Below are 24,819 nucleotides of genomic sequence, written 5' to 3'. Positions count from 1 at the left end.
GAAAGCGGGTAGGGGCTCGGGGGGCCCCGTGAGTCACAGCTACGTCACGGACGGAGTTTTCCGTTTACGCCAGGGGGCGGGGACCGGCGAGGCCAGGGGCCGGGGGCGGGGGAAAGGGGCGGAGCCCGCGCGGACCGGGGCGGGCCGAGGCTCCTGGAGCCGGACTCGGCGGAGCCCAGGCGGGAGTCGCGGCGGCGGCGGCGGCGGCGGGGCTGGACTGGACTGGGCCGTGCTGGGCCGGACTGGGCCGTGCTGGTGGCGCCGGGGTCTCCGTTGCTACCCAACCTGCCCCCTCGACCCCCGTGCTGGACCCGCTGCGGCCTCCCTCGCTGCAGGTGAGGAGGTGGGGGGATCTGCCGGGGGGCGGCGGGGGTGGAGGGGACTTGGCCAGCCCGGGGAATGTCCCGCGGCGGGGACCTACCGAGGGCCGGGCAGTCGGAAGGGCGGACAGCTCACGGCCGGGGCGAGGCCGGAGGGGGAACCCCCAGCCCCCGGCCCGCTTAGTGCAGTGCTCTGCACACAGTAAGCGCCCAATCGATACGATTGATTGATGGAGACGCGGCATTTGGGGCAGTGGGGGCGGGGAGTCGGGCAGCGGCGCCCCCTAGCGGGAGCCCGCGACAATACCCCGGGGGCTCAGTGGCCTAGGGGAGCTGTCCCCCTTCCCAAGGAAGGCCCGGGGACAGGGCGACGCGGGAGAAAGCTGGAATTGTATTGCTTTTTTTTTTGAAACCTCCCGTAAGTCCCCAGATTTCTCCTCCCCCGCCAGTCCCCGAGTTTCCCCTCCTCCAGTTCATTCATTCATTTAATCGTATTTTCGATTGATGAATCAATCAATAATAATAATAATGATGGCATTTATTAAAAGCTTACTATGTGCAAAGGACTGTTCTAAGCGCGGGGGAGGTTACAAGGGGATCGTGTTGTCCCACGGGGGGCTCCCAGTCTTAATCCCCATTTTACAGATGAGGTAACTGAGGCCCAGAGAAGTTAAGTGATTTGCCCAAGGTCACACACCTTGGCGGAGCCGGGATTCGAACCCCTGACCTCTGACTCCAAAGCCCGGGCTCTTTCCACTGAGCCACGCTGCTTCTCAATCAATTGATTGATTCCCCACAGCACCTGTATATATGTATATGTTTGTACATATTTATTACTCGTACATATCTATTCTATTTATTTTATTTTGTTAGTATGTTTCGTTTTGTTCTGTCTCCCCCTTTTAGACTGTGAGCCCACTGTTGGGTAGGGACTGTTTCTATATGTTGCCAACTTGTACTTCCCTAGCGCCTAGTCCAGTGCTCAGCACACAGTAAGTGCTCAATAAATACGATTGATTGATTTATTGAGCGCTCAGTGTGCAGAGCACTGGACTAAGCGCTTGGAAAGTACGGTTCAGCAATAGAGATAATCCCTGCCCACACAGGGGTCCTTCCTGGACCGGGGTGGGGGGGTGGGGAGACAGTGCCCCCTTACTTTCTGGACCTGTGCGGGGACAGGCTGTACCCCTTCCTGGTTTCGCGCCACCCCCTGCCTTCAGCAATTGGATCTCAAAGCGCTCTTTAATTTGGGAAATGTGTTTAGAGCTGTCCTGGAAGGAACAAGACGTTGGTGGGGGGTGGGGGGTCCCGGCCTCTATCGCCCCCTGCCGGCAGGGGACGGCAGGGAGGTGTGTGTTTTGGGGCTGGGGATTTTTCGTCTCTCTCCCGCCCCGGGAGTCCGGTGTCAGGTCCACCCCCCGCCGGCTGGAGGTATAATAATAATAATGATGGCATTTATTAAGCGTTTACTATGTGCAAAGCACTGTTCTAAGTGACCAGCGCCCGGGTCCTGGTTCCGGCCGGGAGACCCTGCCTCGCACAGCTCGTCACACACCTGGGGACGCCAAGCTAGCTCTCTTCCCCCCTTCAAGGCCCTACTGAGAGCTCACCTCCTCCAGGAGGCCTTCCCAGACTGAGCCCCTTCCTTCCTCTCCCCCTCGTCCCCCTCTCCATCCCATCTTACCTCCTTCCCTTCCCCACAGCACCTGTATATATGTATATATGTTTGTACATATTTATTACTCTATTTTACTTGTACTTATCTACTCTTTATTTTATTTTGTTAGTATGTTTGGTTTTGTTCTCTGTCTGCCCCTTCTAGACTGTGAGCCCACTGTTGGGTAGGGACTGTCTCTATATGTTGCCAACTTGGACTTCCCAAGCGCTTAGTACAGTGCTGTGCACACAGTAAGCGCCCAATAAATACGATTGATTGATTGATTGATTGGGGACGGGCTCGACCCCTGTTTCCGCCGCCCCCCCCCCCCCCGGCCTCAGCTGACCCCTGCTCCCGCAGCTTGCGGGGGAGGGGCCGGAGGAGGTGCGGATTCTTGGAAAGTGGCGCAGGAGAAGGAAGGCTAGATGGTCCCAGGCGCCCCGCCCCAGCCCAGGCCTCCCTTCGTCACAGTAACCCCTGCCGGTTTGGAAATCCATCGGGCAGTACGCTCTGCCCCTGCCGCGTCCCTGCCCAAGATGCCCGCCCCCTGCCTGAGGCTTTCTGGGGAAAAGTCTGCAAACCTGTTTTTCCTCCCCCAGCACCCCCATCGGCCCTCCCGGGCTCCGTTCATTGGTGAAAATAAACAATGTAGTCGTTTCTCACATTCCTCCCCCTTCTGCGCCCACCCCCTCTGCCTCTGCACCGGGGATTGGGGGTGGTCGCTTCTTGCCTCCTGTACGAAAATGACCTCTCCAGGTGCGCCTGGAGCCTGCGTGTTGAGGGTGTGGGTGTGCACGTGCCTGTGGGCATACACGCAGGTGCCTGTGAGTATGTATGTGGATGTGTGTGCACGTGTGCATCCAGATGCTTATGCGCAAGAATGTACTGCGAAGCAGATCCCCCGCGTAAACCGGCCTTTTGTAGTCATATCAGCTTATGAGGTGGCCCATAGCTCAGACCCTCCCCAACCTGGGTGTGGGGTGGAAGCAGAATGGCCTAGTGGATAGAGCACAGGCCTGGGAGTCAGAAGGTCATGGTTCTAATCCCGGCTCTGCCACCTGTCTGCTGTGTGACCTTGGGCAAGTCACTAAACTTCTCTGTGCCTCAGTTACCTCATCTGTAAAAGGGGGATTTGAGACTGTGAGCCCAACGTGGGACAGGAACTGTGTCCAACCTGATTTGCTTGAATCCACCCCAGCGTTTAGTACAGTGCCAGGCACATAGTAAGCGCTTAACGGATACCATTATTATACCCAGGCGAGGGGGTGTTCCAACACCCACTCAGACTGGAGGTACGTGGGCGGGCCTGGGGCACCCAGTTTACCGCCGTCTGCTCTTTCCCACGGTTATTTGCCGCCCCCTCCCCTAGGCGCCCTTCCTCCAGACTCCCTCCCCCTACTACCCTCCTTGCAAGACATGTCTGGGCCAGGCGGCAAGAAGAGAAGCAAAGGTCAGGTCGGGGGTCAGAGGCCGAGAGCGGGCCCCCGACTGTTGGCGCTGGGGCTAAGGGGCCGTTCGGGCGGTCACGTGGGAGAAACAGTCTATTTTTATCCCGAGAGTGAGGTTATGAAACCCGCAGCTAGATGAGTTTGAGCTTGGCTTTCTGGGGGTGGGGGCCGAGCTTGGGGACTGTGCTTGGTTTCTCAGGCCCAGAGCCCTGAAACCATGCTGAATGTCTCAAGCCCCCTGATCCTGCACAGTTTGTGTGTACCCTTGTCCCCAAGCCACAGCGCAGGTGGGCAGGAGCTGGGAGGTGAGAGGCCACAGGAAGGAAAACCACTTTCAGGGTCAGAAACAGTGGGAGGGATCGAGGCCTTGATCCAGCAGTTGGAGGATGGGGTTGAGGGGTTCCCCACAGAAAGCAGACTGTAAACTGTAAGGTCCTTGTGGGTAGGGAACTAACTGGTCTCCCAACCGTTTCAGTTGTACTCTCTCAAGCGTTTAAGTGCCATGCTCTGCACCCAATAAGCGCTCAATAAATACCTTTGATTGAAGTTAGCACAACATGGGGCAGATGGAATCCCCGATAACTTAGCTAGAGGCTTCACCCAAACCCCGACCTCGGGGCAGCCCTGTTCTATGTCTTCCATCCCTGCTTGGTGGGCCTGTTACCAGCAGAACCCCCCCCCCCCCCCCCCACCCGACTCATTTACTCCTTGGGAATCCCCTGTCCCCCCAGACTCTGGGTTTAAACAGTTTATGGGGTGAGGGAGGAGCAGCAGACATTTTCACAAGTGGTTCGGGGACCCTGCCTGGCTGGAGCAAGAGGCTCAAGTCTGGGGGCTTGAGGAGAGAAACCAGCCCCTCCTGCCCCAACCAGACTGGGTGTCCTCTCCCTCTGTCCCTCCCCCAGCCCTGGACTGGGTGACCTCCCCTCCATGTGCTCTCCTGCCCCTCCCCCACCGCTGGTGCAGGGAGGAAGGAATTCAGAGCACATCTGGGCTAAATATTTGCTCGAAGGATTTCCAGAGTGGTGGGAGTTGTAGTGCCAGGGAGGGATTCCTATGAGTTTGACCCGCTGCTTCTGTTGGGGGGGGGGCGGGGGTTTCCATGAAATGGATGAGGAAGGGGCTGGTGTTCGGAGGAGAACGGAATGTCTCAGGACTGTGCCAGGGCCCCGGAGCCACCGCCCTCCCAGCTCCGGGACAGCACTGCCCTCCCTGCGGCCAGGGTGGGGCCGCTATGGGGGGAGAGAGCTGCCCAGTGAGGGGGGTGAGTCCTGATTCTGGTGGTTCATACCCACATCTACCCCTTGAACTCTGGGAGTCTGCAGAACACCAGGAGTCTCTGCAGTAAAAGGTCTCGGCTGGTCTGGTCCACCGTCAGCGATGTGACTCAATCCAGGGGGCAGTGCGGCATGTCTGACTGCCCCGAGAAGCCCAAAGGCTACGTAGGGGCGTGTTTATGAACCTCTGCATGTATGAATGTGTGTTCCCTTAGTACACAAATCGTTCTTAAGTGTGCACGTGTGTTCCCAAGGTGGGAGGTTAGGGCAGTGTCCATTGCCAGTCATCCCTTGGTGCTTGTCAGGTTTGGTTGGGCAGTGTCTGTGTTGGGTGGATGGTAGCGTTCCCTGGCTGGTGAAGGCCGACCTGCGCTGGGCCCATGGACCGAGTTTGATCTTGGCCCAGTTTAGGACATCGGTGCAGCCAGCTCTTGGCTTCCAGGAAAGACCCCACCCCCATCATGGCCCCAAGGATCCAGTTTCCTCCCAAAATCCTGGGGGCAGAGTCCAAGGGGACCAGGAGCACAGGGGCTGCTCAGCCTTGGGAAGGGGGTCCGGGGATTGCCCACAGCCCAGAGGAAGGACGTCCTATCCAAGGAGGCACTATCCCTGTCCTCAAGAGGTTGCCAGTTCATGAGGAGACAGGACACTTTTATATGTGCATACACATGCAAAAGAAACATTCTTTCTGGGCAAGGTTGAAGTTGATGAGCTTGTAAGTCGAGGCAGACAGAGGAAGTCTTGTCTTCCCGCCCTCAGCTCTTGGGGCATCCTCTACCCCCCCGGGTGCCAGCGCCTCTAGGGGGAACAGGAGGCTGGGTCTGCCTATGGCCTGCACAGCCTTTGATGATGCCACAGGTGGCCAGGACTGGGCTGGTGGCAAGAAAGCCAAAACAGCCGCTCCCTGAGGTAGAGGGGGCATGGGAGGAGGCTGGGTCTGATACTGAGGGCTGTCTCATCTCGGCTTATGGCTATGGTAGCCAGGGCCTTTTGCCAAACAGTCCATGCACCCTGGTCGTGGTGGGGTGCTGCACAAGAAAGAGGGGAGCAGGAAGGGCATGGGTCACCTCCAGAGCCACTGCCACTCCTATTTCACCCTTTGTGAGGCCTGGTACTCTGGAAGTTCTGGCAGCTTGACTGTCAGAGTGATGGAGTGTCCACACAGGTGTTTTTCCAAACTCCTCCCCTCAACTCCCCTCTCCACCAGCCCTTTCGCCTCTGGCTGACCTTCTCCTGGGTAAAGGCACCTGCCTTCCACCCGCCGGGGCTCTCCTCCTTCCCCAGACCCAGGTCTGTCTCAGTCTATCATGCTGGCAAGGCCCTGAGTTCCAGCGGGCTCCCCCCGTCTTATGTGGTTTTGGGGTGTCAGTGCCGCCACTCCTCGTAACTAGATAAATGAGAGTTGATGGGGTTTGAGCAGGGGGACCCCAACACACAGGATTGTAGATGTTATATGTATGCATGAGTTTGTGAATGTGTGTGTATGCACGGTTGGCGAGGGTTTTAAGCAGGCTAACTTCCTGGGTCAATCAGCTGAGGCTTGTAACGTCTGGGACTGTTTAGGCTCTGTGGGGAGGTGCCCGTCCCCCTCCCCTCTTCCAGCTCAGGGCCAGCATCTTGCAAAGCTTTGGTGGTGGTCAAGGAGGGGAAGGAGGGAGGCCTAGGAAATGAAGGATCCCAACATGCCCACTCACTGCCCATCCCTGTGTCCCCCAGGACTCTGTGCTACAGGTGAAGCCCAGTCATGAGTGCAGTGTTGAAACGCAAGTTTGATCAGCTGGAGGATGATGCTGCCTCACCCTCCTCCTCCTCATCCTTCTGCTCGTCGGGATCCCCGGGCTCTTGCTCATCCGGCTGGACCTCCGACGAGGAGGCCCCATCTGGCAGAGCCTCCCCCGGCCAGGAGTTCATCCGTGAGTAGCCCAGTACCCTCAGGCCCTGCAGGCGTGGAGTGGGGGTTCCCTGAGTCTTGGGGTGGGTGGCTCTGTGGGTCTCGAAGGCAGGTGTGTGTTGGGGGCTCCATCCTCGGTCACCCCAGGGTGGCGTCCAGACCCCCCAGTTGCTGTTCCTCACACGATCTCTGTGTCTCCTCCCCATCCAGCCCCATCCATCCTCAGGAAGGGCCACCTGCAGGCGAGGAAACGCGTGGCGTTCGCAGGAGTCACGGTGTTTTACTTCCCGCGCTGCCAGGGCTTTACAGGCGTGCCCAGCCGGGGCGGCTGCACCCTGGGCATGCTCCGTCGGCACAGCTCCTGCCGCTGCTTCACACTGGCCGAGTTCGCTGCTGAGCAGGTGCGCGGGCGGCGGGAGCGCCTGCGGGCACGGCTGAAGGAGGAGAAGCTGGAGGCCTTGAAGTGGAAGGTAGGTGTGGGGCTGGATCACGGGTGAAGACAGTGGCTGGGCTTGCCTGGTAGGAGTGGGGCAGGCTGGGGGTTTTTCGTCTGATGCCACCCCTCCTGACCCCCAGCTGACTCTGAGCGGCATGGAGGAGGGGGACGAGGCCGACGGGCTCACGGTGGATGACGTATCAGATGTGGAGGTGGACCTAAGTGGCGGAGAGCTGGATGGAGGGTCCTTCCTGCAGCCGAACCCCCCCAGGCGGCGCCGAGAGCTGCTTCGGGCAGCGGGCGTGCGCAAGATTGACCGGGAGGAGAAGCGGGAGCTGCAGTCACTGCGCCGCTCCCGTGAGGACTGCGGCTGCAGCTGCCAGGACGTTTGTGATCCCGAGACCTGCAGCTGCAGCCTTGCCGGCATCAAGTGTCAGGTACCACTGGGCCGGTGAGAGGGGGACGGGGAGGCAGGGGCCCAGGCCTATGGCCCGAAGTGGGGCCACTGAGGAGCATTGGCTGCCTCATCGGGACTTCAGGCCCCCATCAGGCTTGTGGATTGTCGGTGGAGGTCAGTTCTCTGCAGCTGGGGGCAGGGAAGCCTTGAGTAACGGCTGCTGTGCTCGGACTAGGGGCCTCGGCCGCGTTTGTGGCATGTTGGCGGCATCGGCTGCCTCGTTGGGGCTACTGGCTCCCGTCCAGCTTGTGGATTATTTGGGTCAGGGAGTGGGGGCATGGTGGGGTGGTGTGCTGCCTCGCTTTGGCCGCAGGCCCTGACCTCTGGTGGTCCTCTCCCCCCTCCACCGGCAGATGGACCACACGGCGTTTCCTTGTGGCTGCACCCAGGACGGCTGCCGCAACCGTGAGGGCCGCGTGGAGTTCAACCAGGCACGTGTACAGACACACTTCATCCACACAGTCACACGGCTGGAGCTGGAGCGGAGCCAGTGGGTCGCCGGCCAGAGTGACCAGACCCCTGAGCCACCCCCCTGCCCACAGCTCCCGACGCCAATGGAGGAGGAGGAAGAGGAGGAACGGGAGAGGGCGCCCCCAGAGGCCACCCTCCCCCTCGGTCTTGGGTTGGACTGCGGGGCTGTGGCCAGCCAGAGCGAGGAGTCTGAGGGACCGGCTGTCAGGCCACACTTGGACGCTGGATTCGGCCGGACCCTGCCCCCCTCTGGCCTGGATGGGAGCTCTCCCTGTACCCCCTCCCTGGCTGCGGGCGAGCTGGGGGCCAGGGCCTCACTGGACCTTGACCTGGCCGACTCCTTGGACCTCTTCCAGGTCCTGGCAGAGTATGGGCTGGGGCCGCTGGACCACCCTCTGCGGGATGCTGAGCTCCTGGATGGCCTGTCAGCCCTGCAGCCCCCTTTCCCTGGCCTGGCCCCCTCCCCTGGAGATCCGGGCCCCTGTGTCCTAGAGTCCCTGCTGGCGCTGGCTGAGGCTGGACCCGAGGCCCCCGCCCCCTTTGCGGACAGCCAGCTGCTGGAGGATGCGCTGCTCCAGGCCTCAATGATGGAGGCGGTGCAGGTGTGAGGGGAGGCAAGCCCCTCTGATTGGCCATGGCACAGATGATGATCTGAGTTTTGTGCAGAACCTTGCCACCCCTCCTGGACCATGGGCAATCGCTGCTACTCCCTTGAAGCTACAGCGGTGGGCCCACACAGGCAGTGGTCAAGGAGTCTCTCCACCCAGTCCCTTCCCCCTATTTATTGTGGCACCAGCAGGAGGCCTTGCTGGGGGGTGGAGGTGGGGGGGCTTGTTTGTGGCACTCCCTCAGGGGATTGGGCAGGCTTCCATGTCCCTTTGGGAGCAGGAGTCCAGACCACCCTGCAGCCCTGTGGCCGGATGCTGGCCTTCATGTTCATGACCCTTCACCCTGACAGATGGCACCCCCCCCACAAGGGCTTGCGTTGGCAGAATTGCTCCTCCACACCCGATACAGGAAGCAGTGGCTTCAGGCCTGCAGTGGGGGGATCCGTCAGGTGGTTTCAGCACGGCCAGTGGTAAGGGCTGTGGTCTCTACGGGGGCAGGCGGAGCCTCAGTGTCTGGACAAAGCTGCCCTTACCAGCCCCCACCTCCCAGAAGTCCAGATCCTTCTGGATACAGCCCTGCCCTAGAAGGCGAGACTCGTTTTCTGTAATTTATTTGGTGCACTTGTCGGGTCATGAGCTGTGCTCTCAGGTGGAGTCTTTGACCTGGGCCTCCTCTGGGCCCAGACAGAGCTAGGCCAGATATTTCTAGGTGTGGATAAGCAGACAGTCTCTGTGCCTGCTTCCTCAGGTGTGTGTTTATCTCCGGGCCCGGTACAAGTAAAACCGCATCTCTTCTTCCTGACCGGCTGTGACCTGTGTTGCGTCCTGTTGTAAAATTCATGGGCTGTGATGTGTGTTTGTGGATTGGCAGGGAGCATGAGGAGGCTCATTTACCCTGTCATGGGACGACCACTAGGGGCAGTTTGGAGTATATAAAGGTAGGGAAGGGGATACCAGAAAAGACAAGAAGCCCCTGGGCATTGTTGTCTGAATCTGGCCCGGCCACCCTGACATTACTCCCTGCATCAGTCAGTGCCACAGTGACTCTAAGGTCCGGGATGGATGTCAGTTAGTGGGAGGCTGGCCTGTCTCTCCTGCCGCCACCAGGTGTTTGCCCTGCTACACAGCTGACCCTGAGCCAAGAGCTGTGTGAAACCAACTGAGCTGCTCCCAGCTGCATCGTGAGTCATTTGCCTTGGGGAATTGGGTGGGGGGATGGAGGAAGCTGCACATATGTACACACAATCTCTCTCTCTCTCTCTCTCTCTCTCTCTCCCTCTCCCCCTCTCCCCCCCGCCCCCAAATTCACTGAGGAACCCATGCCTAAAGTCACAGCCTTGTCCTCTGTTTCCCCATCTGTAAAATGGACTGGTGTGTGGCAGTTGTCTTGGAGATGACAAACTCTGCTGGGGAGAACTGTCTGGCATGGGGAGGCTTATCTCCAGAGCCCCCAGGATCTGAATTCAGCTCCTCCATCCTTAAGCCCTACTCTTAGAGCACCCCCCAACTCCCCACTCCAATCCCAGCATGGGTCCATACAGAAACGTTATACGTCAAAGAAGTTTGGTTTATTGGTTCAAGGTGGCCAGTTGGATTGGACCACAGGAGTCAGGGCTGGCGCTGGTCCTGTCTCTGGCTTCCTCAGGCCACATGGTTGGCAGCCGTGGTCTGCAGGACAAGTGAGGCTTCAGATCTCGTGAACAGAGACCCAGGCCCGCTGGACCCACCCATCAACCAGATGACTTTATTGACCCCCAATAGGTCCCAGAGAGCTGTACTGAGCACTGGGCGACCCCCCCCCGCCCCCTGGCTCTGGGGAGTCCCCCAGATGTTTGAGCCGGAAGCAGGATGGGGGTGGGACCCAGCCAAGAGGGATGGTCTCCTCAGGGGTCTGAGAGGTGCCAGAGTGTGGCGGGGGATGAGCAAAGGGTCCCAGGAACGGGGGAGGGCAGGGGCTAGACTCACGCGGTAGATCCAGCTGATGAAGGCGGAGACACGCGTGAAGACTGTGGGTTTCTGGAAGGTGTTGCACTGGGGCACGAGCCCGTAGCTCACGATACCGTGGACTTGCCACTCATCATCCCAGAAGCAGTGTAGGGGCCCACCTGAGTCACCCTGATGTGGGCAAAGGGCACTGTGGTAACCTCCTGGGTGCCTCAGCTGCCTGGTTCCCTCATCTCCCCCCACCCTGATGCCCTTGCAGCCAGTGCTGTCCGGCTAGTGGTGAACTCCAGTGCTCCCTGCCCGCTCTCCTGCCACTGGGCATCTGGGCTCAGCTAGGGGAGAAGGCCCCCACCCCCTCCACCGTGCAATGTGTGGCCTGTGAAGGGGGCATGCTGGGAAGTGTATGTCTCCACCTCCGCGATATGCCTTCCTGTGGCCCTTACGCTGCAGCCAGCTGACACCCCGTCGCCGCCAGCACAGATCATGCTGTCCAGTGCGTTGGAACCCCACCACTGGGGCTGGGAGCAGACCGAGTTTGCCACCACGGGGAGGAGGGCTTCCTGCAGGACGCTGGGGACTGTCCAGTCCACTGGCAGGGGGAAAAGGGGGAGAGGTTCACAGTGTCATACTCCTGCCAGGGCTGGGGCCACCCCTTTGCCCCCTTCATCTCCCAGCCAAGTGGCCTTGACTCTGGTGGTGACAGAGCATGTTGGGGTGCTACAGCGATGAGATCCGGTCCCCTCTCCATCTTGCCTCAGGAGTATGACCTGGGGGCTGTGGGCAGCCCGCCACAACCCCTGCGGGCCTGTGCCAGCCCCAGCCGGGACCCTGGCCACAGATTAGTACCTGCTGCTACTCAGCTTGCTCAGGTCAGGCTGGGGTTAGGCTGAGATTGGGGCTGGGGTTGGAGCAGGGGATGGAGCTGGGCTTGGTCAGTGTCCACTCTTTCATGGGGGCAGGACCCTCCCTGCCCTGATGGGCTCATCCCTCGGCGCTCACAGCTGTCCACTCCCCAGCCAGACACGTAGCAGGGGTGATTAGCAGGCAGAACTTGGTCCTCTCGGGGTAGCCGGGCCAAGGCCACGTAGCCGTTGTCGTAGGCTGACGTGCTCAGCCGCAGGAGGGCGATGTCATTTCTGAGATGGGGAGGTTGTGGGGGAGAAGGGAGATGATATACTAGTGGTGGAGGACCCCCACCCCCCCACCGCTCAAAGCTTGGCATGAATCTGCTTGGGTCAAGTTGGACTACAGTGGGCCAAGTGGGACCACATAACTCTCAGGAACCCCCCTCCCCCAGCTCCCCAGCACTTCCGGCTGCAGCCCAAGGGAAGAACTGAAAGAGGTTCCTGTGGGCAGGGAAGCCCCTCCACCAAGCCCAGGGCCGAGTCCAATTACCCTTTGCTGATAGAGAAGGGGTCCCAGTCCTCGTGCACCACCACCTTTTCCACCCCGATGAAATACTCTGTCCCATCCACCTCGAAGATGTTGTGTTCACCTAGGGCCACCCGGTAAAGCAGATCATCCTGCCTGGGAGTGGATTGGATAGATCCATCAGGCCAGGGAGACCCCTTGGCCCTGGAGGTCAGGGCTGGGTCCCCAGGGCCAGGACCTGCAGCATAGACTCACGGAGGTCAGAGGTGGGAGCGGCATGGTTTAGTGGAAAGAGCCCGGGCTTAGGAGTCAGAGGTCGTGGGTTCTATTCCCGGCTCTGCCACTTATTCATTCATTCAATTGTATTTATTAAGCACTTACTGTGTGCACAGCACTGTATTAAATGCTTGGGAAGTACAAGTTGGCAACACAAAGAGATGGTCCCTATCCAACAAAGGGCTCACAGTCTAGAAGGGGGAGACAGACAACAAAACAAAACAAAACAAAACATGTAAACAACTGTCAAAACCATAAGAATAAATAGAATTATAGCTATATGCACATCATTAATAAAACAGTAGTAAATATGTACAAATATATTCAAGTGCTGTAGGGCAGAAGGAGGGGGGCGATGGAGAGGGGAGGAGGAGAGGAAAAGGGGGGCTCAGTCTGGGAAGGCCTCCTGGAGGAGGCGAGCTCTCAGTAGGTCTTCGAAGGGAGGAAGAGACCTAGTTTGGCGGATGTGTGGAGGGAGCAGGGGATGGAGGCCCCATCCAGGCCAGGGGAAGGACGTGGGCCAGCGGTCGACGGCAGGACGGGCAAGAACGAGGCACAGTGAGGAGGTAAGCGGCAGAGGAGCAGAGGGTGCGGGCTGGGCTGTAGAAGGCGAGAAGGGAGGTGAGGTAGGAGGGGGCAAGGTGATGGAGAGCCTTGAAGCCGAGAAGAGTTTTTGCTTGATTCGTGGGTTGACAGGCAACCACTGGAGATTTTTGAGGAGGGGAATGACATGCCCAGAGGGTATCTGTACAAAGATAATCCAGGTAGCAGAGTGAAGTATAGACTGAAGCGGGGAGAGACAGGAGCATGGGAGATCAGAAAGGAAGCTGATGCAGTAATCCAGTAGGGGTAGTGGTTTGGGTGGAGAGGAAAGGGCGGATCTTGGTGATGTTGTGGAGGCGAGACTGGCAGGTTTCGGTGATGGATTGGATGTGTGGGGTGAATGAGACAGCGGAGTCAAGGATGACACCAAGGTTGTGGGCTTGTGAGATGGGAAGGATGGTAGTGCCGTCTACAGTGACGGGGAAAGTTAGGCAGAGGACAGGGTTTGGGAGGGAAGATAAGGAGCTCAGTCTTGGACATTTTGAGTTTTAGATGGTGGGCAGACATCCAGATGGAGATGTCCTGAAGGCAGGAGGAGATACGAGCCTGGAGGGAGGGAGAGAGAGCAGGAATGGAGATGTAGATTTTGGTGTCATCAGCGTAGAGATGATAGTTGAAGCCATGGGAGTGAATGAGTTCACCAAGGGAGTGAGTATAGATAGAGAACAGAAGGGAACCAAGAACTGACCCTTGAGAAACCCCTACAGTAAGGGGATGGGAGGAGGAGTCTGAGAAGGAGACTGAGAATGAACAGCTGGAGAGATAAGAGGAGAACCAGGACAGGACAGAGTCTGTGAAGCCAAGGTTGGATAGCGTGTTGAGAAGGGGGTGGTCCACAGTGTTGAAAGCAGCTGAGAGGTCGAGGAGGATTAGGATAGAGTAGGAGCCATTATCAGCTGTGTGACTTTGGACAAGTCACTTAACTTCTCTGTGCCTCAGTTACCTCATCTGTAAATGGAGATTGACTGTGAGCCCCATGTGGGACAGCCTGATTACCTTGTATCTACCCCAGCACTTAAAACAGTACTTGGCCCATAGTAAGCGCTTAACAAATGCCATCATTATTATCACTATTATCCTGAGCAGGAAGGTCGGGGGAAGAGAGATGTGGATGGAGTATGTGGGGCTGGTGGTTCTGGGGAGGTTGGGGAGCTGGTGGTCCCAGAGGGGTCAGGGTCCTGTACACCACCTATCCCTCCCGCTTCCCCACACTTACACATCCATGCAGTGAGCTGCTGTCATGACCCAAAAGGGGCTGATAAGGGTCCCTCCGCAGATGTGATAGAAATATGTGGGGTCATCTGGATAGGCGATTTGCACGGAGACCTGTGGGGCGGGGGGATGTGTCAGACTTCAGCTCAGGTCCCCAGGGGCAGTGCCAGCCCGTTTACCCTCCCCCCCAACTCCTGTCCACGCTGACCCTCCAAGCCCCCTACCTGCCTTCGTCTGTGCTCTCTGCCCCTCGGCCCACAGGACCAACCCACTGCCCATTAAAGAACCCACCACTCCCAGCCCCAGGGTCCCCTCCAACCAGACCTGCCATTTCCATTTGTTTCTGGGGGCTTCTTGGCCTCCGATGACCCGCTGCGAGTTGTGGTCGGTGTGGAGGTCAAGGTGTTCCAGGGCCACCAGGCTGGCCAGCGATCTTACTAGGGGTAAGAGTGGGTCAGTGCCCCTGCTGTCCCCTGGCCTAACACATACACCCGTTCCCTTTGACCACCCGCTGCCGTCCCCACATTCATCCGGGGGTTACTACGTGCATTTTGGGGATGACCTGCCCCATCAACTTACCCAGGCAAAGCACGAGGACCAAACAGCGCAGCATTGTTAAGAGTGTTAAGGGGAGAAGGGCTGTGCACCCCTTTTATAGCGTGGGACTGATAAGGCTTCTCCCTGTATACTCCAATCCTGGGCCTGGACCTCAACCCAGCCCCTGCCTAAAAATAGTACAAGGCCAGGAGAAGCCAATAACCCGGCGAGGCCAGATCACTGCCCCCAACCTTCCCCCACTCTGCCCCCCCACCCCCACCCCCCCAGGCAGGTAGGGGCCTGTGAGACCAGACAGCTGCTTCGAATGCTCAGGGTGGGGATGGGGAGGTCCCTGCTCCCAGCTGCCCACCTGGACCCAGACACTCCATCATGTCCGCCCTACGACTCCCACCTACGGACCACTCCTCTCCCACTTCCTGGGCCATCCCATCCATCCCCCTTCCTCTGCTTTGAGCCGTGAGCTGATCACAGGGGGTTCCTGGCTCTTCAAGGGCCTGTTGGCAGTCTCCAGTCACCAGCCCTCAACACCCCGATCCACGCTCACCCCGTTTTCCCAGTGCCACACCAGTTAGATGGGGGAGTGGTGGTGCGTGAGGTCATCAATTGGGGATGGGGTGGGGGGATGGGAGAGGGAGCAGGTGATCAAGGCCAGGTGAGGGTCCTGCCAGTTCTGCCTTCAGACTTTCAGAAGTGAGATGGTCACCCTTGACTGCAACCTTTGCAGTCAAAGATTTGCAACCTTTATTCAGCCCTTCAGCCCCTACAGTAACTAATTTATATTAATGTCTGTCTCCCCCTCTAGATTGTAAGCTCCTTGTGGGAGCTTATTATAATAACAATAATGGTATTTGTTAAGCGCTTACTATGTGCCAAGCACTGTTCTAAGCACGGGGGTAGATACAAGGTAATCAGGTTGTCCCACGTGGGGCTCACAGTCTTAATCCCCATTTTACAGATGAGGTAACTGAGGCACAGAAAAGTTAGGCAGCTTGCCAAGGTCACACAGCAGACAAGTGGTGAAGCGGGGATTAGAACCCACGTCCTCTGACTCCCAAGCCCATGCTCTTTCCGCTAAGCCACACTGCTCTGGGAATATTATTTGAGGCTTTGCTTCACCATGTCCTTAAAGCACTTCCCATGCTCTTGGAAAGCACTCACTGGATACCACTGATCGATAGGTTAGTGCTGAAGTAGCTAATGAGAAGATATGATCTGGGGGCCTGGGAGGAGGGTGTGAGGCCTGAGGGAGGAGTGTAGCCGGAGAAAACCTCCTGGAAGAGGTTGGCCCCCCTCCTCCTCTGACAGGCAGCCCCTTTTTTATGGTATTGTTAAGCATTTACTATGTGCCAGGCACTGAACTAAGTGCTGGGGTAAATAGAGGCTAATCAGATTGGACAAGGTCCACATCCCACCTGGGGCTCATAGTCTTAATTCCCATTGTACAGATGAGGTAACTGAGGTATAGAGAAATTAAGTGACTTGCCAAAGGAGACAGTGGCAGAGCCGAAATTAGAACCCCCAGGCCGGGGCCTTTTCTACTGTCATGCTGCTTCCTAGGAAAAGTCCCAGGCCAGAGAAAGTCCAGTTCTAGCTCCTTCTCCAGGGGTCATGGGACCCTGAGAGAATGGGCAGGTGGGCATTGAGACATGCCAGGTGAGGCCCGGGCCAGGAAGGCAGTTGAGTCCGGGTGGCGGGGCCAGTCAAGGGAGTGGGAGTAGAGGAAATGAGGGCTTACTCTCCTCACCTTCTAAGCTTTATTAAAGGCACTCATCCAAGAGGCCTTCCCTGACTTAACCCTCATTTCCTCTTTTCCCACTTCCTTCTGCTTTGCCCTGATTTGATCCCTTTATTCACCACTCCCTAAGCCCTCTGGACTTAAGCACTTGTGGGCAGGGAATGTGGCTACCAACTCTGTTTTTATATTGTACCCTCCCAAACTATTAGTACAGTGCTCTGTACATAGTGCTCAATAAATACAATTGATTGGCTTAATTGGGAAAGTCCTCTTGAAAGAGAAGTGTTTTTAATAAAGCTTTGAAGGTAGGCTGATTGTTCAGTATGAAAGGCAGGACTTGGGCGGGAGGTCAGCAGCAAGATAGATGAGATTGAGGTACTGTAGTAGGTTGGCATTAGAGCAGAAAAGTGAGTATGCTAGGTTGTAATAGGAAATCAGAAAGGTAAGGTAGGAGGGGGCAAAGTGATTTAGTGCTTTAAAGCCTATAAGGCATTTCTGTTGGATGTGGAGGTCGATGGACAACCATGGGAGGTTCTTGATTAGTGGGGATTTAAGAGATACACCCAAGGTGACTTAGCTGGCCAGGAGTAGGGCCGTGATTAGAACACCAATCTCCTGCTCCCCTTGCTTCTAGGTCAGCTGCCTTTCCCTCTATATTATTTTATGTCCACCTCCTGAAAATGGTGAAATCTTCCATGGCAGAAATTGTACCTTCTACTTTTAGTGAATTCTGTCCCAATCTGCTTAGTACAGTGCTCTGCACACAACGGGTGCTCAATAAATACCCAGGGGTGACCCGGAGTAAGTACTGCAGTTGCACATTTGGGTTGGGGGGAAGGGTAAGAGAAGCGGGGTGGCTCAATGAAAGAGCCTGGGCTTGGGAGTCAGAGGACATGGATTCTAATCCCGGCTTTGCCACTTGGCTGCTGTGTGACCTTGGGCAAGCCACTTAACTCTTCTGGGCCTCAGTTACCTCATCTGACAAATGGGGATTAAGACTGTGAACCCCATGGGGGACAACCTGATTATCTTGTATCTACCTCAGCGCTTAGAACAGTGCTCAGCACATAGTAAGTGCTTAACAAATCCCATAATTATTAAGGGTAGGGGGCTGGAAGATGCTGGTCTAAGTGGGGGGAGGCTGGAGGCTGCTAGTAGGGGATAGAGGCCGGAAGCACCTTGTCGAGGTTTGGGGGTTGGCTCCTCAAGAAGGAGAAGGATGGGGGGAGTGGGACAGTGGCGGTTCGGGGTCAAGGGTCAGATCCGATGGGCGTTTCAGAGAGAAGATGAGGACAGGAGCTCCCTGCAGCGTCCCCGCGTGCTGATTGGAAAGGGGACGGGGTCCCCTGGCGCCTTTGAGCCCCACCAAGGATGTTCAAGGATGTTTGTGAGCCCCATGTGGGACAACCTGATTACTTTGTATTTACCTCAGCGCTTAGAACAGTGCTTGGTACATAGTAAGCGTTTAACAAATACCAGCATTATTAATTATTATTCACCCAGCAGGAGTGTTGGAGCCAGCAGGGGGAGTCTTGGCGGATCCAGTGAGCAGAGACAGCATCGTCTGCTCGGCTGAACAGGGGCTCCGCAGAGCCATGCTGGCTGGGTCCGTGTACGCTCCGGGCAGTGTTCCGAGTCCCGCCACAGCACTCCGTGCAACGTTGCGAGGCTGAGGGGGGGGGACGAGGAGCCCGGCCCGCCCCGCTCCGCCCCACCCCGGACGGAGACCTCCCCTGGGAGCCCCCTCGCCCCCTGGACAAGACCCCCTGTTGAGGAAGGAGGATAAACGCGGTTGGGCCATGGGACTTTATTGGGCCTGAAGTCCCGCCGCGCCGCCGCGGCCAGGTCCTTCCTGCTAGGGTTTTAGGGCTCCCTGTGCCTTCTCTAGAATTTCTTCCTTTATCCGGGGGTAGTGGGGGATCTCGCTCAGCACCTGCGGGGAGAGACTGGTAGGGACCCCCAGCGCCCCCAGGCAGGACCGCCGGCCCCGGCGGGCAGGGGGCACGGGTAGGGACAAGGACAGCACGCGGGGCACGGGAAGGGCGCCCCACCTTGTGACACACTTCTATGGCTTCCACGTAGCGCCTGTCCTTCAGGTAGTTGAACGCGAGCTTGAAACCTGGGAGGAGAAACAGGAAAGGGAAATTACCAGACATTGGCCACTGCGGAGACCCCGATTCTCACCCTTTCCTAGGGGGAGCGCTTTTAGACTGTGAGCCCACTGTTGGGTAGGGACTGTCTCTATATGTTGCCAATTTGTACTTCCCAAGCGCTTAGTACAGTGCTCTGCACATAGTAAGCGCTCAATAAATACGATTGATGATGATGGAGGACGACCACCAGGGCGAGGAGGAAGAGGAGGGCAACGTTGTCTCCGAGATTTTATCTATTGCTGTATTGTACTTTCCCAGGCTCTTAGTAAAGTGCTCTACCCACAGTAAGTGCTCAATAAATACGATTGAATGAACGAATGAATCCTTGTCTCAAGGATGCCCAGCAGTTCTAGCTGAAACAACTCCGATGGCTGAGGCCTGTCTGCAGCCAGAAAGGCCCCCGAAGTACCGTGAATGCAGTATTAACCCTGCTCTCCCCCACACCCCCGCCCGGAGTCCCAGCCACTTCCTGACTGGCTGAGTCCCCCACGACCAGCTCCCTCGCCCCCACTCACCGATGACGGGGTTGGCCTTGTTGCTGTATTTCCAGGCGAGTTCGTAGTTCACGGCTGCATCCTTGTACGCCTGCTCCTTCTCCATGACGAAGCCCAGATATTCGTAGGCTTTGCTGCAGGACTGCGAAGGGGGCCAGGATCCGTGCGGGAGCAGGGTGCGGGGAATTGGGCCAGGGCAGAGGGTGGGAAGTCTTGGGGCCCGGTCTTCGCAGTCCCAGCCACACCAGGGACAACAACAGTACTCCGGGATGCTCAGACACCACGACAAGCCATGCACAGCTCATGCCACGCCCCGGCAGATCCCACACCCATGCCTATGCCCAGGCCCACGCCCAGTCTCCCACCTGGTTGTACTGCAGGCAGCGGCGCAGCAGCTCGCTGGCCACATCGAACTTGCCCCCGCGGCAGCAGACATCAGCCAGCAGAATCCACGCCTGCTCCAGGGACTCGGCATCCCGCAGGTTCCAGGGCACCTTGGCTAGGCGCTTGAGCTGCGTGCGGGCCTTGGGCACTTGCTTCAGGATCATGTAGGCCTGGGCCACAGCCAAGATGGCGGAGGCGCTGTCCTTCTGGAGGCACGGACACCGGGGGCCCCGCGTGGGCCAACGCCTGCCGCCCCAGACGCGGCCCCCTCGGAGCCCCGTGGGTACAGGGCACGGGGATCTGTGGGCTCGACGCAGTCGGAGCCCCCTAGGACCGTGGAATTGGGGAGGGCAAGCTCGTTGTGGGCAGGGAATATGTCTGTTGTTATATTGTTCTCTCACAAGCACGTAGTACAGTCCTCTGCACCCAGTAATTGCTCAGTAACTACGACTGTTTAAGGAGGAAACCATGACAATACTCCCTGGGATGCGGGAAGCACGTGGGTGGAGCCAGGCCTAATGCTGTGGAGGAAGGGGGTGGCGCCGGGAGACGGGTCCAGAGGAAATACCCCCAAAGACCCTCCTCTCCTTGAGAGAACGTGAGGATAGCCGCCTCCTCGTGCCCCCTCCCCCTCAGCCCTCCCGGCCCCCCAGTCCCCACACCCCGGAGCCTCACCTCGGCCTGGGCCACCTGAATAAAGGTACTGAGCGCCTGCTCCAGGCTGGACTTATCCCGGGACACCAGCAGGCAGGCTCCTTGCAGCATTTTCAGCTGGGTGTGTTCGTCCTCGGTCTGCGGGCAAAACTCCCGCAGCAGCCGCTCCGCCGTCCGCACTCCAAGCTGCAGGGACTCCTCCACCAAGCAGCTGCCGGTATGGAGGCGGGGGCGGGGAGAGGGGGGAACGTGCCCTGGTCAGGGACGCCCCCGTCAGGGATGCCCCCCTTTGGGGGGGATTTCCGGAGCTGGGGGTGGGGGCTAACCCTGGCCCGTACCTGGCTTCCCCGCCCATCTTCTCAAACACCTCCCCGCCCACAACCTCGTTGTCCGGATTGAGGCAGATCTGGACCATGAAGGAGGTGGCGTCGAGGCCCCAGGAGCCGTCCCTTCGCGCCTTGTTCAGGGAGCGCAGGGCCTCGTTCGGGCGGCCGACGCGCCTGTTGGGAGTAAGGATGCTCAAAAGGGCGGCAGGCCCTGAACTGTGCACTGTACTGAAATCTTGGCAAAGTGCAATCGGACCCTGATCCTCCCCTTTCCGTCCCTGACCTCCCCCAACAGGATGGCCCACCGGGCACCCTGGAATCTCCCTTCTCCATCCCTGACCCTCATCCAGTGACCCAGCACGGCCCACCCAGCACCCCTGCCTCTCCCCAGTGACCCTACACAGGCCATACGACACCTCTGACTGTCCTCTCTCCATCCCTGACCCCTCCCCATTCCAGTGACCCAGTAGACCATCCGACATCCCTGACTCTCCCCTCTTCAACCCTGTCTCTTCCCCAGTGACCCAGCACAGCTCACCCGACATCCCCATTTCTCCCCAGTTACCCAGCATGGATCATCCAACAACCCTGACTCTCCCCCTCTCCATTCTGACCCAGCTCGGAATCTCATCTGGGAATCTCTCCAAAACCCTTTGGACGTGCTGGTGTTTCTGGCGGCACAGGTCCCCATGGGGACGGTGGGGAAGACGCGTTTTCTGTTTGTTCTTAACTTGCCCCCTCCGACTCCAGAGGAGCAGGGTGGGATTTGGGGAACAGCAATCCTGGGTTGACCGTGTCCCCCTTGCCGGTTCTGACGCTGAACGTCCTGCGCCTGTCTGGCCCGTGGGAGACGTTACCAGTAGTAGACGCCTTTGCAGTAGTTGTAGCCGGGCTCCAGGGACAGGCGGCTGGAAGCTCTCTCAACCAGCTCAAAGAAGGCTGGGGCCTCATCCAGTTTCCCGCTCCGTCTCAGCAGGTCGATCAACTTGTTGAGCACGCAGAACTTGTCTGGAAGGAGGGGAAGTTGGAAGTCCGTGCTCCAGGCCGCCATCTCGGGGGCTGGGGGGACCGAGGCGCAGACCCAGGCCCTCACCAGGTTCTCGCTCCAGGACCCGGCGGTACAGGCTGACGGCGGCCGAATATTTCTGCTTCCGGAACATGAGGTCCGCCAGCAGCTGCGGGGAGCCCACCCGCCCCGAAAGGTGAGGGGAGCGGACAGTCCTGAATCCGGAAACTCCGCCACGGCCTAGGCCCGCCAGGGAGGGGCTGCGCTGGGCAATGCCCTCCCGTCCCCGTCCTCCCACCAGCCGCGGGAGGGAGAGGGGTCCCAAGCCCCCTGGGTCCAGAGGTGGCCAGAGCCCTTCATCCTCGCCAGTGGACCAGCCCGGCGCAAACCCAGGGAGAGATATACTAATAACAATAATAATAACGGTATTTGTTAAAGTGCTTACTAAGTGAAAGGGACGGTACTAAGCGCCGGGGTGGATACAAGCAAATTGGGTTGGACACAGCCCCTGTACCACACGGGGTTCACAGTCTCAATCCCCATTTTACAGATGAGGTAACTGAGGCCCACAGAAGTGAAGTGACTTGCCCAAGTTCACCCAGCAGACAAGTGACGGAGCAAGGAGTAGAACTCCTGACCTTCTGACTCCCAGAGCCGTGCTCTATCCACTAGGCCACTATGGCTCAGTGGAACGAGCCTGGGCTTTGGAGTCAGTGGTCATGGGTTCAAATCCCAGCTCCGCCAACTGTCAGCTGTGTGACTTTGGGCAAGTCATTTAACTTCTCCGGGCCTCAGTTTCCTCATCTGTAAAATTGGGATTAAGACTGTGAGCCCCACGTGGGACAACCTGATTACGTTGTATCCCCCCAGCGTTTAGCACAGTGCTTTGCATATAGTAAGTGCTTAACAAATACCATTATTCACTTCTAGACTGTGAGCCCACTGTTGGGTAGGGACCGTCTCTATATGTTGCCAACTTGTACTTCCCAAGCGCTTAGTACAGTGTTCTGCACACAGTAAGCGCTCGATAAATACGATTGATTGATAGTAAGCGCTTAACAAATACCATCATTATTATTATTATTCTCTGTGCCTCGGTGGCCTTATCTGTAAAATGGGGACCAAGACTGTGAGCCCCCCATGGGACAACCTGATCACCCTGTAACCTCCCCAGCGCTTAGAACAGTGCTTTGCATATAGTAAGCACTTAATAAATGTCATCATCATTATTATTATTACGCCGTGCCGCGTTTGGTTTGGACACGAGTTCGAGAGCTAGCGGGCGGTGCGGAGGCCGATTGTCAGCTGTGTGACTTTGGGCAAATCACTTAACTTCTCTGTGCCTCAGTTACCTCATCTGTAAAATGGGGATTAAGATTGTGAGCCCCCCGCGGGACAACCTGATCTCTTTATAACCTCCCCAGCGCTTAGAACAGTGCTTTGCACATAGTGAGTGCTTAATAAATGCCATTATAAATGCCTATCTTTTGAGGAGCAGCGTGGCTCAGTGGAAAGAGCACGGGCTTTGGAGTCAGAGGTCAAGGGTTCAAATCCCGGCTCTGCCAATTGTCAGCTGTGTGACTTTGGGCAAGTCACTTAACTTCTCTGGGCCTCGGTTACCTCATCTGTAAAATGGGGATGAAGACTGTGAGCCCCCGGTGGGACAACCTGATCACCCTGTAACCTCCACAGCGCTTAGAACAGTGCTTTGCACATAGTAAGCGCTTAATAAATGCCATTATTATTATTATTATTATTACCACGGCGGCGGCGCCGTTGTCGTGGTCCGCCTGTAGGAGCGCGGAGCACTGGTGCTCGCAGGCGTCCAGCTCTCCCTGCAGCAGGAACAGCTGCGCCTGCTGCAGCGTCACCTGGGAGCGGGGGGACGGGACCATCGTCACGGGGGCTCCACCGTCCCCGGGACCGGGTCCCTCCCCGGCCCCGAAGTCTCCTCCAGCCTCCGCGTGGGTCCCTCCCCCTCTCCCGCCGGCGCTCACTTGGCGGTCCCCCGGGCACAGCGCCAGCGCCTCTCGGAAGCGCAGCGCGGCCTTGTCGAGGTCACCCCGGGCGACCAGCTGCTCCCCGGCCAGGCCCCAGAGCTCCGCCGCCCGCCGCTTCTGGGCCGGGATCATTTCCGCCTGCTCCAGCGGGAGCCGCTTCAGCACTCGGGTCTGCAGGTCCAGGGCCTGCGCGGGGGCAGGCGGCCGGGAACAGACAGCCCCCAGGACCCGGGGCTTTCGCACCTGGCCCGACTGGCCCTCCTCCTCCTCCCTCCGCCATGGACTCCGACAGGGAGCAGGGAAGGGGCAGAGGGGGAGGGGGACAGGCAGGTGCCACTCACCCGGAAAGGTGGGAGGCCTTCCGAGCGCACCCACCGGACAGCTAGGCCGGCGGACACGGGACGGGGTGTCATCCGCCCGCCGACCACCGCTCCGGCCCGCGGAATCCCCGCTCCCCACCTTGTCCAAAGTCTCCAGCACCAATTCGTTCTTGTTGCCCTTGTAGACTTGAGCCAGAAGAAGCAGGCACTTGACGTCGTTCATCATGGAAGGAACGTCATTCACTGAAAGAGCGGGACAACTGTTGTCGCCTCCCAGCTCCCCCACAACAATCCCTTTCCCCTTCCCCCACCCCCTCAGCTCTCTAAGGTCCTCTTCTCCAATTCCCTCACCCCCAGCTCTCTCTCTTCATTCCTCCCTCCCGCTCACCTCAGCTCTCTCTTTATGGTCCCCTTCTCCACTCCCCCCAGTTCTCTGTCTCTTTTCCACCCAGCTCACTCTCTAAGGTGCCCCATTCACCTCTCCTCAACTCACCCTCAACCCCCGCCTCCTACCCGCCCGCAGTTCTACCTTTCTGCCCCTCCCAAACCACTTCAGGAGTAACCGCACGCCCCGGCCTCCTCGCTCACACCCTACCCCAAAATGGCCCCACCCAATCTTCCATATCTTAGCTCTCCCCACCTGAGAAGTTGCCTCTTCTGGGAGGCCTTCCCTGATTGCCCCCACTTCCCTGGCCTGGCCATCAGCCATCTTGGTGCATGTGCGTGTGTGTGTGTGTCTGTGTATGTGTGTGAGATAATTTTTGTTTTTCTTTCCTCACTCTGCTGTTAGCAGGGGAAACTGAGTTTCCTGCGGTAATAATAATAATAATGCTATTTGTTAAGCGTGTACTATGTGCCAAGCACTGTTCTAAGAGTTGGGGTGGATTCAAGGTCATCAGGTTGTCCCACATGATGCTCAGTCTTAAACCCCATTTTAAAGATGAGGTAACTGAGGCACAGAGAAGTTAAGTGACTTGCCCAAGGTCACACAGCAGACAAGTGGAGGAATGGGATTAGAACCCACATCCTCTGATTTTCAAATTCATCCTGCTTCCACTAAGCCATGCTGCTTCTCGGTACCAACTGGGTGTTGACCCTGCTCACGTCACTCTGTCTGCCCCATCCCACTGTAAGGTTCTTGGGGCACGGACCCTGTCTGTTAACGATTACTGACTCCCTCAAGCACCCAGGACTCCCCCCTAACACTACTGGGGCCTG

At 58.0% G+C, this 24,819-nt stretch overlaps 3 protein-coding genes across 3 annotated transcripts in view; 1 reads left to right on the top strand and 2 right to left on the bottom strand.

The window, feature by feature from the left end:
* The first annotated feature begins 250 nt into the window (after positions 1-250).
* On the top strand, positions 251-9,367 carry CSRNP1 (cysteine and serine rich nuclear protein 1). The gene is made up of 5 exons (XM_038755816.1): positions 251-335; positions 6,419-6,615; positions 6,804-7,063; positions 7,170-7,466; positions 7,840-9,367. Exons 2-5 carry the CDS (start codon positions 6,447-6,449, stop codon positions 8,563-8,565), a joined length of 1,452 nt encoding a protein of 483 aa, XP_038611744.1. The 5' UTR covers positions 251-335; positions 6,419-6,446; the 3' UTR covers positions 8,566-9,367.
* Positions 9,368-10,114: 747 nt separating this feature from the next.
* On the bottom strand, positions 10,115-17,896 carry LOC119936308 (chymotrypsin-like elastase family member 1). Its single transcript, XM_038755857.1, has 8 exons — positions 17,764-17,896; positions 14,296-14,404; positions 13,976-14,085; positions 11,905-12,036; positions 11,509-11,645; positions 10,953-11,098; positions 10,531-10,680; positions 10,115-10,233 (listed from the first exon to the last, which is right to left on the bottom strand). Exons 1-8 carry the CDS (start codon positions 17,859-17,861, stop codon positions 10,207-10,209), a joined length of 909 nt encoding a protein of 302 aa, XP_038611785.1. The 5' UTR covers positions 17,862-17,896; the 3' UTR covers positions 10,115-10,206.
* Positions 17,897-18,047: 151 nt separating this feature from the next.
* TTC21A (tetratricopeptide repeat domain 21A) overlaps positions 18,048-24,819 on the bottom strand; it is a 21,894-nt gene continuing 15,122 nt past the window's right edge. Inside the window, exons 20-30 of the mRNA XM_038755443.1 lie at positions 23,741-23,844; positions 23,279-23,467; positions 23,042-23,152; positions 21,369-21,450; positions 21,133-21,283; positions 20,288-20,449; positions 19,971-20,160; positions 19,277-19,501; positions 18,933-19,053; positions 18,316-18,383; positions 18,048-18,197 (exon numbers count right to left, since the gene is read on the bottom strand). Coding sequence (XP_038611371.1) covers positions 18,120-18,197; positions 18,316-18,383; positions 18,933-19,053; positions 19,277-19,501; positions 19,971-20,160; positions 20,288-20,449; positions 21,133-21,283; positions 21,369-21,450; positions 23,042-23,152; positions 23,279-23,467; positions 23,741-23,844 — 1,481 coding nt within the window. The 3' untranslated portion in view covers positions 18,048-18,119. The remainder of the gene's footprint in view (positions 18,198-18,315; positions 18,384-18,932; positions 19,054-19,276; positions 19,502-19,970; positions 20,161-20,287; positions 20,450-21,132; positions 21,284-21,368; positions 21,451-23,041; positions 23,153-23,278; positions 23,468-23,740; positions 23,845-24,819) is intronic.

This window comes from Tachyglossus aculeatus, chromosome 13 (genome assembly GCF_015852505.1).
Source record: "Tachyglossus aculeatus isolate mTacAcu1 chromosome 13, mTacAcu1.pri, whole genome shotgun sequence".
Classification (NCBI taxonomy): domain Eukaryota; kingdom Metazoa; phylum Chordata; class Mammalia; order Monotremata; family Tachyglossidae; genus Tachyglossus; species Tachyglossus aculeatus.
The sequence above is the reverse complement of the archived record's forward strand: the minus strand, read 5'-3'. Positions and strand labels throughout refer to the sequence as shown.